The sequence below is a fragment of the Sinocyclocheilus anshuiensis genome, unplaced genomic scaffold (genome assembly GCF_001515605.1).
Source record: "Sinocyclocheilus anshuiensis isolate Anshui unplaced genomic scaffold, SAMN03320099.WGS_v1.1 scaffold106, whole genome shotgun sequence".
Lineage (NCBI taxonomy): Eukaryota > Metazoa > Chordata > Actinopteri > Cypriniformes > Cyprinidae > Sinocyclocheilus > Sinocyclocheilus anshuiensis.
Genome location: NW_015542347.1, coordinates 1,456,056 through 1,473,458, shown reverse-complemented (window position 1 = coordinate 1,473,458; position 17,403 = coordinate 1,456,056). Strand labels below are relative to the sequence as shown.

Genomic DNA, 17,403 nt, shown 5'->3' with positions numbered 1-17,403 from the left:
ATTATTGGTTCACAGTTTCAATCATTTTAAATTACTAATGTTGTACATGTGGGTTGGTGGACATGTGTTTAGAAGTCAAGATCAGCATTCTCTTTGACAAGTGATGATTCTCCAGAGAAGGGCCATGAGGTGGGCATGGCCCCAGGGGTCCCGGACAGCACTGAAGTAGAGACCGCTTTCCAGAACTACTCTTCACTCAGGAGGGAGTCCAGAGCATCATCACTTCCTGGGTGGAAGAGTGTTGACCGCCTGGACAACTCTAGTAATAATACACATACACACACACCAACACACACACCGTAGTCATCATTAGAACAAAACTTACATATAGAACATGAATAAACCTTGATTTATTTGCGAGATGGAAGATTGTTGACCAAAACTTTTTGAGTGAACTGTCCCTTTAAAACAGAATTTTGACTGGGTGCAAATTAAGTCTACAAAAGTGACTTAATTCTGTTTTGAGTGTCTATCAAACATAATTGCAAAAATAATTTCACATCTGGTTGGTATTTAAAAAATACACATCTAGAACTACTACTCAACTCGAAAATGAGACCTAGAAAATGATCCCCACATAGAAAATTGGCTTTTTCTCATTTTGTGATTGAATATGTGGTACACACACACACACACACACACACACACATCTTCTATATTTGTCTGTCCAGGTGTCTGTATCTCTCTCCACAGGTGCATCTCCAGTCCTGCAATCCCTTGATGGTAACTGGATCGCCCTGCAGAGCTCCCAGCATTCCCGACCTAGTCTGCTGACCAAGCGCAAGAGTCTTGTTTTCAGCGTGCTGGAGAAAGAATCAGGCGTTGTGTCCGCGTATGACGAGATGGGCTCTGATTCAGATCCAGAGGACCAGGGGGGCTGGGGGGCTGCCCTGTTACAGTTTCGCAGACGTCTCTCCGATGAAACGTACTATACTGACTCTCAACACGACCCTGAATGGACATACACCCAACACCCACCCGTTACCTCACCTTCCTCAGGTCAGTACACCAACACGGAGACTCTGAACTCAGACTCGGAGACGTCTCCTGCCCCGTCCATTCGAGCCCGCAGACCAGCCCATGGTATGACGCAGAAGAAGAAAGGGCCGCCTGAAGCACACCTGTATCCACCCTACAGACATCCCGCAAACAGTGCCACTTCGCCTCTACTGAGGCCAGAGGTGCTGGATGTGAACTTTAACCCCCATCTGGGAGGGGACAGTAGTGACGGGGAGGAGCAGAGCGAGCAGGTCAAAAGATCACGGAGGCGCAGAAAGAGCAAACGCGAGACACCAGAGCACAGCCGAGCACATAATGCGCTTTACAGCGCTGCCACAGCGGTGAGAAGAACTACAGCCTTCTGGTTGATCAAAAAAAATCATAATGAGATTATTTTGGCACATATAGTGGTTGAGATTTGGACTATGGTATGATAAAGACATCTCATTTTGCTGCTGCTTGCATATCAAAGCTCAACATATGCTTATATTTCAGTTAGGTGTGCAAAAACTAACTAGAAGTGAATACCTTAATTATACGATTTTTTAACCCCACATAACGTGATTATTGTATTATTGTTATGTAGCCTAGATTATTATTATCAACTTTAAATATTACAATATTATTATATTATTATTATAATAGTAATATATTTCCTGCTGTAATTTTTATTTTTATTTATTTTTTTGCTTCATGTGTTATTTAAGGCATTACGTTTAAATTATTGAGTTTTCCTGTTAGTGGAAAACATTTAGTACACTTCTCCTTCCACCTGGAGAAATACTGTCATCTCCTCCTCTGTTTAAAAATGTTACTTATTGACAAATTTTTTTCCATGGTAAATGTACATTTCTATACATTTCCAATGATATTCTTTAAAAACAACACACATGCTGCTTTTGTAGTATATTGACTTTAAGGTGAATGTATGTTATTCATTATTTGTCATTATTTTAGATGCTAAATAGAAAATGACAATTTTGGCAAGAGTAGCAGCAACAGAGACAGAAATTCTAAAATCATTGAAAACAAAAAGTAAGAAAATTTGTTTAGAATTCATTTTTGAATTTGAATGTGGTTTATACTCCAGTAGGTGGCAGTGCAGGACAGAGTTGTGCTTTTATTGGCATACAATGTGTGGATATCTTTTAACTCCTTTATGTCGGTCATAAAGTCTTTATTTTGTATTATAATTTTTTTCTCATCAATAATATTTGTCTCTCTCTCTCTCTGCTCTTCTCAACTGTCCCTCTCTTTAACACATCACATTAACAGGAGAACAGTGCCGTCCTCCTCAACGCCATGATGATGCGCCGGCAACAGAGCCAGGAGAGCCCAGTCCCCCTGAATTACCAGACTCCAGACACTGTGACCCCTCCTGACCTTTTGACCTCTGATGCCATGACCCCTGAACCTGACTTTCAGAACACAGTGGCTCACAACTCTAGTGCCGCTAGCCCACCAATGCTGAGCCAACCGGGGGCCAGCAAACCAGAGTTAAGCATTCAGGGCCCTTTGCTCAGGGGCTCCTCTGTTAATGAAACCCTGGAACAGGAACTGAGATCCAAACTCTGTGAGCTGGTTGGCCAAGTCAACGAGAGGGATGTGATGTTATCTGATTTGGAGTCAATCAGGGAAGTGGGCGACAAGCAAGAGGACAGAGTAAGGGAGAAAGAAAGTGAGAAACTGAGACCAAAGGAGAGACGTGAGAGCAAACGAGACAAGAGGGAAGGAAAGTCGAAGGACATTAGGAATCCGAGTGAAAGACAAACAGTTAGAGAGATGGACACAAGTGATGCAGTAAGACAGATAAATATAGCGAGAGAAATGAAGAGAGATAGAGAGCGACAGAAAGAAATTGAAAGACAAGTAGAGAGAGAGCGAGAGAGACAAAGAGAGCTGGAGAAACAAATTGAGAGGGACAGAGAAAGACAACGAGAGATTGAGATCCAGGTTGAGAGGAAACAGGAAAGACAGAGAGAAATGGAAATACAGCTGAAACAAGAGCAAGAGAGACAATCAGAGATTGAGCAAGAGATAGAAAAGAAAAGGAAAAGCATACGCATGGAAAAAGAGAAATTAGAGTCTATAGTGACTATGGAATTCAAGGAGGAAGAGAAACAGGAATCCTCAGGTAGAATATTGGAGCGAAATAAGAGTTTGAAGGAAGATTATGATGAAACTAAGAAGAATGAGGAAAAGGTGAAGAGAATATCACCACAAAGAAGCCACTCAGAGACAGGGTCAGAAAAACAAGCACAACTTGAGACAAAGACAACAAGGTCTTCAACCACGTCTCCAGACAGTGCCCCCTGTGGTCTGGAGGAGCCAATGTCTCCATCAGAGGTAAGCCTGTTCCACTAAAAGTTCCTACTTCACCTAGACTTTGTTTTAAACTCTAGTGAACTGCCTAACCAGACTCCAAAACAGTTATTTAGCTAAAGCTGTAAACATATTGACAGTTTGAACAACTTGATTCTTTTCAGACTGTTGCTGCACCATGGCCTTGGTTAATCTGAATTTGCTGTAGTGTAGTTGCTTATAGTGTCTTTTGCAGCAAAAGTAAGAATGTAATTTTAACACATTTTAGATGCTACAGTGTGTAACATTGTTGCATAAGGTATGTTTCAAGCCTAAAAAAGGCTATAATGCATTGTGAGAAGCTCATTAAATGTCTGATGCAGTTGAGGGAAATATCCTTTGACCTATAAATACATAGATGCCTCATTGGCTGCTTTGACCCGTTGCTGAGATACAACTAAACAGGGGAGCTGCATTTATTTTTATTTCTTAACCAATTTCCTTGTACTCCTTCAGTACCGAAAAAGTTCTGTCTTCAGTTACTTAGAATCTTGTTGTTGCTTGTCAAGCATAGATTTGGTTTATTTTTCTTGTTAAAAAATGTGAAGGCATCTCTAATGTAATATAATGTACTGTACATAAATTGTGCATAAAGTTTTTTATTTTTTTATTTTTATTTTTATTTTTTTTATTGTGGAAATGACTCATACTAGTAATTGACCATCACCAAAAAAAATTAATAGAACTGGCAAATACAAATCAAATAGTAAGGTGTTGTCAGTCAGTCTGCTTTCTATATTTTTATAGCAATGAAAGGATCCAGATATACTGTATTGCATGACAGACCATTACAAAAACAATTATAAGATATGCCTTTATTGATTTCAGAAGTGAAGTTAAGGTGTTAAAGCATAAAAAGTAACAATGAGGTTTGTGCAGCAGATCTCTATCTGTATCACTATGTGTATGAATCTCAAAATTATTTCTATCTGTAGCTGTGTCCCAATTCAGAGGTTGCATCCTTCAAAGGCAGCATTCGGCCAATTCAAATGCTCCTTCAGATCCGGCCTTGAAATGCACCCTTTGTTTGCCAGGCCATGGAGCATACAACTGATGGAACATTCACAGCCCAGGCTATCCTAAGATTCATTGCATGTTGGTGACAATAGGATTTTTTTGAGAGAGAGTGCCAGATTACATTTTTTGACACAAAACACTTGAAATTGGTTTAAATGTTGACATCTAAGATGTGAATTTATAGATAGTTTATACATTTTATTATATACAGAAATGAACCAAGGTGAACATATTTAGACAGGTTGTGAACCCTGTTGTTTTCAGACAAATTACTATCTGAGACTATCTATCTTTTAAAAAAGTACAAACATTACTAGCATGTAACATGTACAAAGACAAAGCCTTTTAAGTTCACATCTTTGAAAGGATGCAGCCTCTGAAATGAGACACAACTTGCATCCGGAAATGGGCTGATCTTAAACCGGAAGTACTTCAAATTACATGGGAAGCCCATTTTAAATGCAGTTCTGTTCCCTTCATAGTTTTCATTTAACAAATATTCCTTTTGTAACACATAAAATTATAATTTTTTTATAATAACATTTCTTAGTTTTGTTTAATTAAACCATAAAATTAAAATAAAAAATAAGTGTTTCCTTTTATTTAGCATTTAGTTTAAAAATGTTAAATAAAAGGAAAAGTTTTTATTTTTTATTCTATATTCTTTATTTTTTTTTATTTTTCAGAGGAACTATGTGTAAAGAGTTATGTCAGAACAATCATCCACATCCTGAAATAAAATGACTCTATAAAAATAGTTCATTAGTTCATGAAAGAAAATACTCAGTGGTTGACATTTGCTAAAACTACTTTTACTTAAATGCAAATCAATAAATTACAAAGAATAAATTACAGACCAGCTCCGGGAGAGAATGAGACAGAGAAACATATATCGTGTATCAGATCGTACAAGGTTTAAAACAGAAACTAAATATAAATATCAAATAGTAAATAATGTGTATGATACAGTAGTACCCTATTTTAGTATATATATATATATATATAAGTTTTTCTTTTTTAATAAATCTGCAAAAATGTCAACGATTCTGTGTTTTTCTGTCAATATGGGGTGCTGTGTGTACATTAATGAGGAAAAAAAATTAACTTAAATGATTTTAGCAAATGGCTGCAATATAACAAAGAGTGAAAAATTGAAGGGGGTCTGAATACTTTCCGTACCCACTGTATATATATCCCCCTGCAATCATACACTATAGAAGAAGTGAAAAAACTAATTTTCTTAAGATGTGCTTTTAGCCATTGTACCCTGCCATTTAAATACACTGTAAAATTGTACAAATGTATGGTTTCATTAAAAAAAAAAAAAAAAACAGGGTATTATCATTTGATGCCATCAGTGGATTGTGGTACAGGCAACTGTATATTTGTAAGAGCATATAGGTGGTTCACTGCGGATTGGAATAGAGTCCCAGTTCACTCTCTGATGTGAATGCCAAGTGCCCAACTTTCCTTTATCCAGTCTAAAAAATAAACTGCACTCAGATGTTAAACTGAGACTTAATGTCATTACAAAAGTGGGATGAGTTTGTGGATCAATATCCATCGTTGATCCTAAATCAACATTCCTGTCAACCAATTTCAGCCCTACACCTAAAACCAGAGGCTAGTGATTGGTTGAATGTGGTTCCAGGAATATCAAAGGATGTTGATGTCCTACTTGTGTAAATTATGTGGTGTCTTATACGAGAAGATGTCTGCTCCTCTAGATCCTTCCAGCACTCTTTCAAACCCTCAAACGTACATTTATTTTACTGATCGAACTCAGAATGAAGATCTTCACTCTCATTGGTGATGAGAAGCCATGATCAAGCGCACAGAGAAAAGCACGTCTGATGAAAGCCCAATTCTGTGTTGCCACTTCAGATTTGTATTGTGCATGAGGCAATGTGTGACGCATGAACCAGTCTGCAGAAATGAATATAGAACCTCTCTAGATGTTTTGAGAACATCTATAGGATGCCGACAAGGGAATGCACACAATAAGAGCAGCACTGTCTTCCTCTATGGATCCTCTTCCCCTTGCATCTGGCCCTGTCTTTTCATTTCCAGCTGGCTTCTTGTCCATTACAGTATATTAAAGGAATAGTTAAACCAAAAATGACAATTATTTCATCATATACTGACCTTTGTGTCTTTTCCAAACCAATATGATTACATACACAATACACAAACACACAGTGTACACACACACAAAAAGAAAGAAACTTTGGAGACTATCCATGCTCTTTATGACTCTCTTAAAAATGTGGTTCCATTAAGATGAAAAAAGTTTCTTTTAAGAACTGTTCGCTGAAAGTTTTTTTGAAGAACCCAAAATGGTTCTTTGCAGCTAAAAACCCTTTTGGAACTTTAATTAAAAAAAAAAAAAACTTAAAACTTATATCTGACTAATTATGGTCCTTGAGTTCAGCTCACTGATTTAATGATCCAGCTTACAGAAGGTGAGGATTATCAGTGAATAATGAAAATTTTAAATAACATATGACTTTGAATATAGTGCATAAGGTGCATTGACCACATTTGTGAAACAGTTGTGGTGCATTTGCATCCTTTTGGAAGTGCAGAACAGCAACCAGTACAATCCTCAGGACTTCTAATGTGTTCCATAAAAAAAGAATGAAATTCATACAGGTTTGGAATGGCATGAGGATGAGTAAATGATGACAGAATTTCCATTTTGGAGTGATCTATACCTTTAATTGTTTGTCTTTCATTTCTTGTATCTTTCTTTCCACTACCTTTTCTGTATGTTTCTATCTTTTATTCTCTCATTTGTCTTTCTGTCCGATCTCTCTCTTTGTGTCTGTGTTTCTCTCTTTCTTTCCACCCCTTCCTGTTGGTTCAGGAGGGTCTGAGTGACCGTGCCCTACAGCAGAGGCTTCAGTTACTCTCCTCTCTCTTACAGCAGGTGAGATACATCTTGATGAGAAGACGCAGTAGAGCTATAGAGATGCCTCCTGAATCAAACATGTAGTCCATTCATACTCTGGCCTCAGAACCTGCTCATGTCATTGTAGAGTCTGTTAGAATCAGATACACACAGTGGGGAAAAACTTCCTTTAGATTTCTCTTACTGGTGGTGATATTGAGAGCAGAACTTGATGTTGTTTAAAAGAACTGTTTTCTATTTTAATATATTTTAAAATGTAATTTATTCCTGTGATGGCAGCCATTACTCCAATTTTCTAGTGTCACATGATCCTTCAGAAATCATTCTAATATGCTAATTAGCTTCTTATTATCACTGTTAAAATCAATTGTGCTGCTTAATATTTTTGTGAAAGCCATGATACTTTTTCTGAATTATTTGATGACTGTAAAGTTTGAAAGAACAGCATTTATTTCAAATTATTTGTAACATTGTACATGTCTGTCATTTTTGATCATCATCATTTGATCATCATTTGTTACTGACCCCAAACTTGAATGATAGCATATTTGTTTGCAAACCTGTTACGTACATATGGGACATGTCTAAATATTATGTAGAACCTTGAATCATATGTTTGTCCAACTATAAGAATTAAACATCAAAATTTCAATGAACATATGTATGAATTTATAGTTAAAGTTTGTAATAAAATGAAACATGGTAGAATGGGTCACAAGAATGCTGATTTAATTCAAATTAAGATGTCACTCAGTAAGGGTTGGATGACATGTTGGCTTGTAGTTGGTAAATGGATGTAATCTGCTATATTTTGGTTATTGTTTTACATAAACTTTGGCAGCTAGATTGAACATTAAAATAAGTGAAATAAGTTCATATTGAATATTAAATAAGTGAACTTATTCTATGATAGTTGGTAAATGGATGTAATCTGCTATATTTTGGTTATTGTTTTACATAAACTTTGGCAGCTAGATTGAACATATTAAAATAAGTGAAATAAGTTCATATTGAATATTAAATAAGTGAACTTAGAGAATTTAAAATATTTAAATACCAATTCAGCAACAAATCAAAACTATGATATTGTTTTATTGTTGCATCTCATGCTACAGTTGTCAATTTTGTGTTAAATTATTGTTGTCTAACATGTCTAAAGAACATTAGATTTGTGTCTTTATTGCTATAACATTTAGCCTATATAAGACACCAGTTTTCCCTACCAAATACCCCTGTTAGACAAGCATCAATATGTTATAAACATGCTCTGTTTTATTTGATTTTAAGATTTCAATATAGTGTGCATGTGATCTTTGAGTATCTTGAAATTTTCCATTGGGTGTTAGATTTATTCATCTCTGTACACCTATCTGTTTTCTACATGTTCCCTCAATATACAGGTCCATTTTACACACACACCGACCCTTTCAGAGCTCGAGCCACTCATGCTCTGAGGACTGAGTTTGGATCAATTATTTCTGTGATCAAAGCATAAACCAACCCAACCATTAATTGATTCCTCAAGTATTCATTACTGAATCACACTGCTCCTCTCTTTCTTCCTGTCTCTTTCATTCTCACACTCTCATCTTGAAAAGTAATTTTATCTCATCATATTACCCTCTCTCATGTGTGCTTACTGTCTTACTTACAAACACAAGCACGCACATCAACATGTACATCTCATATTGATGGCTTAGTACTCTAAATGAACTCTAATGCCTGTTACACTTTGAAAAACGTATTGACAAGAACAAATTTACTTCTCCTTATGATGACGTGCGCTCTGGTGTTAGAGTGGGAGTTTCTGGCACAATGTGTCTTGACCTGTTATCTCTTATAGAAGTAGTTCTATAAAGAAGTAGTCCTTGTAAATTCAGTTTACATCCAGTAAACCTGGATGTTGTCCAATTTTCCTATGTTCCACAGATAAAATACATTGTAGTAAATATGGGTTTTGAACAACAGAGGGTGATTTAATAATGAGTATTCATTTTCATTCCATTTGTGTACTGTATGTTGATGGATGTGTTACTCACTTTAAGACACCCTCAACGATGACCTTTCACCTCTGAGATGTTGAAGCATCTTTCATCCATGTGCATTCACATCACACTCTTCTTCTCCCATAATCTTCTTATTCTGTTCATTGATCCAACAGGTTGAGCATGACGAGCAATACATCCCAGCTTAATTAAGAGTGAGATCTTAGGTAGCTACGTGGAAGTTGTGATCTACCCAACATTTCAATATGTTTTGTTATTCTTTTATTAATGAATGTTTTTATGGCTTTTATGGAAATATGTTTCAAGAACACCTGATATGCATTTGAATTCCTTCAGTTTTGCATATCTATCAGTGTTTTGTTTTTTTTGTTTTTTTCATCTGTTTTATGTGTTCTCTCATGTATATGGAGCAGAAGTACTCCGCTGCATCTTTATGCAGCATCACCACAGAGGTTCTGAAGGTTCTGAATGCCACAGAAGAATTACTTGGAGAGGCAGAAGGCAAAGGTCATGAGTCTTCTCCGGCTAGCACACCCATGTCCTCAGGCCCAGGCAACAGGAAGCTGGACGAGCACCTCACTAAAATGGAGGAAAATGTAAGGTTTATTAATAGAGAATGTTAATATGTTGTTTTTGATACTTTTTTTTTTTTAATTATAACCATTGAAACCTGCTCTACAGAAAAATATTCTAAGCCAAAACAAATGATTAAAATATAATCTGATTTACTTTCACTGTTTTCTACCCCGGGAGTAGAAAACCTGAAGAGAAAGATTTTCAATTAAATTCAAAATAATGTTATATTAATATTTAAATTCATAAAAAGTATAAATATTGTTACAGAACAGGTACGCTATTTATTATTTTTTTATTATATTACATTGTGTATTATTGACACTATATGACAATAGATGACATATTATTAAAGATTTTTTTTGTTTTCAATATTTTGGTTTTATAACAATAAGAATTGAGAAATATATATATACACTGCCGTTCAAAAGTTTGGGATCAATACGATTTTAAATGTTTTTTAGGAGTTTTTTTATGCTCATCAAGGCTGCATTTATTTGATCAAAAATACAGAAAAAAAAAAACAGTAAAATTGTGAAATATTATTATTGATTTAAATATAATGGTTTTCTATTTACTTTAAAATAATTTATTATGCAAAGCTACATTTTCATCAGCCATTACACCAGTCTTCAGTGTCATGTGATCCTTCAAAAATCATTCTAATATGCTGATTTTTTTTTTGGGGGGGGGGGGGGGGACCTGTGATACTTTTTCAGGATTCTTTTGATGAATAAAAAGTTAAAAAGAAACAGCACTTATTCAAAATAGAAATATTCTGTTCAAAAGTTGTATTTTGTATTCAGTATTTTTTTTATTTGTTTTGTTTTGTAAGAAATTAATACTTTTATTCAACAAGAATATGTTAAATTGATTAAAAGTGAGTAGAGACTTAAATTGTTAAAACACTCCCTGGACCCCACTTTGAAAAACCCTGGTGTTAACATTTATGCGTCATGCAGTTCTCCCTTTTCATCTTAATCAGAATTAGAAGAATCAGAATGAGCTTTATTGCCAGGTATGTTTCACATACGAGGAATTTGTTTTAGAGACAGAAGCTCCACAGTGCAACAGAATGACAGTGACAAGACAGGACACAGATAATAAAAAGAATAATATACAAATATACAAAATAGACAATGTACAAAAAAAGCAAAAACACAATATATAATATAGACAATTTTGTATGTACAGGTATGATATGTGCAAATTTGAAATGTAAATAAGTATGTGTGTTAAATAAATAATGTATACTAGTGTTGTGTGTTCCACGATCATTGTTGAGAAATAACAATAATCGTGGACATTCTGAGAAATCTGAGACATTCTGATGTCTCTCTGATCTAATTTTGTGATCATGTGAACTGTGTGCAGGTGTATTTGGCTGCAGGTGCTGTGTACAGCCTAGAGGGGGCGCTGAGTGACTTAGAAGACTGTGCTCGCAGCATCAGCAGCTCCACCACAGAGACTGAACTGGCCTTCCTAGAAGATCAGGTGGCCACTGCTGCTGCCCAGGTGCAGCAGTCCGAGCTCCAGGTGTGCGCTTGCATGTGACATAATACAGACTGGTCCTAAATGTGCTATTTAACTGATAGGTGTAACAGTATCAAACTATTCAAGTGTAAATTCAGAAGTTTATCTGTTCTCTGCAGATCTCAGATATTGAGGCAAGAATATCAGCCCTCAAAACTGCAGGTCTAAATGTATCTGCATGCACACGGTTTTCCAAGTGCAAATCTAAACCTATGGTGAGTTTCGTCAGCATTACACTTTTTGAACTTTAAAGACACATTCAAATTTAGTGAATGACTTTAGAATATTAGTGAGTTAATGTTTTTCCTGCATCAGCCCCAGACGCTGGACTCGTCTCGCCATCAGAGGAGAAAGCTGCCTGCTCCTCCTATCAGAAGTCTGTCATCAGGTATGAACACACATATACCGACATTTAATACTTTAAAAGGGATCTCATCCTTATGTCTCATGTCATTCTAAACCTGTTAGACTTACTTTTTTCCATGGAGCACAACTAAAAACTAGTGTAGAATGTATAGAGGGCTTGTTTTAATAATAGAGACAGCAAATAAGACAAAAAAAGCACTATAACAGTGGTCCATAGTACTTGTGCATTAGAATCCATATCATTTAAAGCCATATGATAGCTGTGTGAGGAACAGACTGCTAAAACTTCCCCTGACCTTCTGTATTCAATTTGAATATAGCATGTAAAAACATGCTGTGCCATGTTTCTTGTTCTGAGGTTTTCATGTTTCGTCACTGATGTGAAAGTAAATGAAAGTAAACTTTTTTTTTTTTTTTTGTATTCATATTTTAAGGAAATTCCATGACATGTTCTTAGTAACGTGTGAAAAGCTCAGGCTGCTATTGAAGACCACAGTCACTGAAAACCTGTGAATGATTAAAAAAAATAAAAAATAAAATAAAACTAGCAAAAAAATGAATTCTTAAGACATTCAGTAATGTTAGTTAGTGATAGTTAATCTATTAACTATAGTTAATCTATAATTACATTTCTAGCTGTGTTCTAATTTATATTTAATCTAATATTTCACAAGGTTGATATTACATGTCTAGTTGAGCTTTTCTAAAGCAAAACCTGCTTTCAAGCCATTCAAATGTACATTCAGTGCATATAGGTGTCTAGTATCTCTATATCCCAGATGTACTGTATAATGTTTAATGTATCATGCTTCTTCATGGTACAGTGTTATTTTGTCTGAGGTCAAAGCAACAGTCTCAAACTCTGACTGAGGAATCATGGTCTTGAAAACCAATGTTATTCTCCTCCCAGTATTGTTTAATGTTAAATATCTTTAAATATCTCTAAAGATGCTACAATGCTCTCCCTTGAATTAGTCAAATTTTCAGAATCACAAGATGCGCAAATCCTACATGCCTTATAGGAGCAGTACCCTGTGTGCTGTATGTGTGATGTGTGGTTTGAACCTGCTAACAACCAGAGGCAACAATTTAATGTGGTTCAGAGAAAAGAGCACCTTTTTTCTTCCACTGACATTAAGCTAGGGGGGAAAAAAATCTGTTTTCACACCAAGTGACATTACACATTTTGATTTGAAAAGAAAGGTGGAATGAGCAACCAGTGAAAAGGTGCAAGACTTAATGCACCATGTAGAGACACTGGGAGAAGAAAAGAGAACAGGGTCCATTAGAGAAAAAAACATAGAGTCAGCCAGCAGTATTATCTCTTTTCCTCCCTCATCTTCTCCTGCTTAATCTTCTTGCTAATTAACAGGGTTTCTCTTTAGGGCTGGCCATTGATATGACCATGATTCATCTTGATTCCTTTATTTCACATTAGCTGCAGCTTCAAAGGACAAACTTACTTATTCCAGTTCAGCCGTTTGCGACACAAATCTACCAATAGAAGGAGACGGTAACAGCTTGTATGAGGCCTGAAGTGGTTCTTTAGTCAGTGATGCATGTTGTAACATTGTTTGATAGCTCTTTTCTCTCAATACTCTTTTGTACAGTTGGGCAGATTTCATGTCCATACATGAGAAAGCTTATATGTTGACATTAAAGGTAGTTCACCAGAAAAGGAACAATCTGTTTTTAATTACTCACCCTAATGTAATTACAAACCAGGATGACTTTTTATGTGGAACATAAAAGATGTTTTGCAGAATGTTTATGCTGCCCTTTCCTATAGACAGTGAGCTGGGGCTTTAAAAGTGTCCCATATGACCAATAATGTGTACATTTGTTAATCATTATTTTCAAATGTACTTTTAAAGGTGAAAATTTATTTTTATAAATGTCATAAATTATTAAATTAAATGAAATTGCACCAAAGTAAATTTTACCAGTCACCTTCACATTTTTTACTTTAAGACCCCTAAAGTATACCACAATGAATTTTATGTTAGAAATGAAAAAACATAGAAAAGATCTACTCAAGCTATTGTTTGTATGTAATTGCATTTTTAATGTATTTTCAATCAAATTCAAATATCTTGTCAAGACATTCTACTGGTAGTTTAGAGATATGCTATTGTGTGTTCTTAGTTCATGTTAAAGGGATAGTTCACCCAAAAATGAAAATTTGATGTTCTCAACTGTTTAACTCTAGGGGAGTTGGAAAATGAGCCTATTTGCAAAAATAGTGGAGTGTTCCTTTAAGTGTCACATGATCCTTCAGAAATCATTCTAATATGCTGACTTGCTGCTCAAGAAACATTGAAAACATTTGTGCTGCTTAATGTTTTTGTGGAAACTATGAATCATTTTTCTCAAGATTCTTTGATTGATAGAAAGTTCAGAACAGCATTTGATATATAACATTTTTGTAAAATTATAAATATCTTCACTGTAACTTTTGATCAATTTAATCCATCCTTGCTGAATAAAGGTATCTTTTTTTATAAATTCTTACTGCCCCCAAACTTTCAATGTAGAAACTGACGTTACATTAACATTCATTATTGTTTATTTTTTTGTTCGTGCTAACTCTAGCATCATTGTATCTTATTGTAAGTGCATTGTGATGAAAGAATTTTCATTTTTGTGTAAACTGATCCTCCTATTGTCTATTACATTTATAAAAAGAGCTTATTCAAGATAATCAATTCATGTTCAATTAGATCATGCAAAAGTTAATCTCTGTGCATAGCTAAAAGAGCTAAGTGTTAAACACTTCTGCACATAAATATCATTATGAAAATGGATTTCCCAAAAAAAAAAAGTAAAAGCAAGTTTTCTAAGAGTTGTTTTGAATTCCTTCCACACAGAAAAGGAAGTCAAATCTGAGCCACAGATGAGATCTATGAGGCTGTGACAAGAGGCCATGTGACCTCAGTGATTCTCAGATAAGCTGTATGGCTCAATATCACTCTGCAGTGAATGCTAGGACCATCAGGCTGTTCCACACCAGTGCCTTGATGCAACTTCCGGTCCTCCAATTTGATCAGCCCTAATGCTACTTGTCGACCCTAAGCCCGATCACAACCCATGTAGGGTTGAGCTCACTTCTGACCCCTAGGACTCTACCAAACCCTGGAGCTCATCACCTCCAGTAACCAGGGGACCCGATTCTCTCTCTCTCTCTCTCTCTCTCTCTCTCTCTCTCTCTCTGCCTTAATGGAGATAAAACTCCTACAACGAACCATCACAGAGGGTTATAATTGTAGATTTAAACTCATGTAATTACTGTATGTGTAAGATAGATGGACAGTGGTAAATGTTAACAATCTAGGACATCACCTCATTCTCTTTTTCTAATGTTTTACTGAGTGTTGTACATGTTTGAATTTGTATGCTGTATGTCGGCAATGTGACTGGGATGACTAATGTGACCTGTTTTTTTTTTGTTTTGTTTTTTATTGCAAAACTGAAGCACATTCGGTAAAAAAAATTGAAATGTATGAAATGTCTATGTGAAAGTAAACACAAAATATCTGCAGGACCTGTTGTATTTGCATTGTCATGTTTCTGTTATTCTCATATGTGTCGCAAATATCTCAGGATTCTTTTTCCAATGGTCATTTTTGAAGTTTTCTTTAATGCGCTGTACTCAAAACTGCATATAAAATAACTGTGAAATTCATGATTTAGTCTCTAAAAAAAAAAAAAAGCACTCGACCACCTTGCCATATAATGAGTTTGTGAGTGTGTTTGCATGAATCGTAACCCCCCTGTGTATTCATACTTGTCTTCGAATCAGCCTCAGATATCCAGTGACCTCTTGAATATGAACATCAAATCACTGTCATCTCAGTATGAAGCACTCTGGTAATTTGGGTTGTGGCCTTTGTTGACTTCTAATTCTTCTTTTATTAATTAACGTCTTTTATTCATCTGATACACCCAGTTGTTTTTCTCAGAGCACTGCTTTAGTATTACATATATCCACCTGGATGTACATACTTAAAATACTAATTTTGGACATTCAGTCTACATCTAAATTCAATCTAAAACAATCTGTAATGTTTCTGTAAAAATCCGTAAAAAAAAATTACGTACCACCTATATTTTGAATTACACATCGCATTGTGTTGTATTTTAAGGTTTGAAGCTAATATCTGTAAACGTAATGGAAAAGATACTGGTCATATTCTACCAGGACTTTTTTTTTCTTAAAGAAATTTTCTTTATGTTTGTTGTGCTAGTTGGCATGGAAAACTGTTCCACAGTGCAAATCACATGATCCTAAATTTGACACTGGGGAAGATTTTAAGAGTAACTGTGAGCTGTGAACATCCATTAGAAATCTGACAAGAATAATTGAGTTGTCCTCATTTTGAGCATTTTATTAAGCAGGAATCTCCACCTATTTCCATGCAGAATTACAGCTGTGACATCAAATACTGCATCATATTGTCTTAGCGAGTGACTAAGATGACATCTGTGCTGCATGCACAATGTGTGTTCAGAGACAAAATCACCCTTTTAGCTAACAGAAATTACAAAAGCCTGAACTATATTTAGTTAACATTAATATATTGTATGGAATGTCAATTTTTGAGCCAATAGAGAATAAACTGACATGAAATTACAATTGCACCCCATAATCATCCCCTACTTTTGTCTTCCCCGTTCCACTCTAATATCACTCTAATAGCTGTTCAGCTTTCATGCTCTCAAATGGGTCCTGCTCCTTGATGTTGTCTATGGAAATGTTTGTATATAAAAGCATGTATCACGTTTCCAATAGATGTAAAAAGTCCCATGAAAAGCACAGTCGAGAAATTGAAAGTGTCTTACAGTGTGATGTATTTTTTTCTATTTGAAAAACAAAACAAAAATGAATGCATATTTACATATGAATGAAGTACAAAAAGACGAGATGGATATGAAATACCGTAGGCTCTTTAAGTGTATTTTGGGTTTGTTGTGACCGCAAGGGCATTAGTCTGCCTCTTTTCAGAACGTCCTTTGTGTATTTTAACCATAAAATGTCAACGGGGGAAAAATAAAATATTCTGTAGCGAAAAGAAAAAGCCAATGAATTCTCATGTGCCAAATTTGTTCTGACACAAGCAGTGTTCAAAAAAATATGAATAAAGTTTGCATTCCTGAAGAGACTCTGAGATGTTTGTGTTCTTTGGTAGATTATATTTTAACAACTTTATTGTCATTTAATTGTGGAGCAGTAGTTTGCATAATCCATTACAATAAACTACTAATAAGAGGAAAACATACATTTGTTGATTTATTTATTAATATAGATTGCATTTGTAATATGTACAGATATGTTCACTTTCCAGTCAGTTTATTTGAAATTAATATTGAGGGACACACAGCCAGGGAAAGAATGAGAAAACTGTGATTAATTATACACACTAATACACCTAAATATTACAGCAGTAGGTCGCGGCAGGTAGTAGATCTCATGGTAACCAATCTGACTCCTCCTGTGCCAGCGCACTCCTCAAGCTCTCCTTATTCCTGAGAGTGTTCAACAGGATCTCCAGAGATTTGACCACTGGCTGCAGACCACCTCCACTCTGTCTCTTCCCAAACCGCCCGATAGGTCTCACACCGCGCCCCACATACCAGAAC

The 17,403-nt window shown here is 35.6% G+C and overlaps 1 protein-coding gene across 1 annotated transcript in view; it reads left to right on the top strand.

Moving 5' to 3' along the window:
• myripb (myosin VIIA and Rab interacting protein b) overlaps positions 1–16,914 on the top strand; it is a 231,359-nt gene extending 214,445 nt beyond the window's left edge. The window contains exons 9-17 of the mRNA XM_016490029.1: positions 73–262; positions 694–1,340; positions 2,275–3,345; positions 7,244–7,306; positions 9,708–9,890; positions 11,242–11,403; positions 11,520–11,615; positions 11,716–11,788; positions 14,634–16,914. Of these exons, the coding sequence (XP_016345515.1) occupies positions 73–262; positions 694–1,340; positions 2,275–3,345; positions 7,244–7,306; positions 9,708–9,890; positions 11,242–11,403; positions 11,520–11,615; positions 11,716–11,788; positions 14,634–14,680 (2,532 nt within the window). The 3' untranslated portion in view covers positions 14,681–16,914. The remainder of the gene's footprint in view (positions 1–72; positions 263–693; positions 1,341–2,274; positions 3,346–7,243; positions 7,307–9,707; positions 9,891–11,241; positions 11,404–11,519; positions 11,616–11,715; positions 11,789–14,633) is intronic.
• Positions 16,915–17,403: the final 489 nt, after the last annotated feature.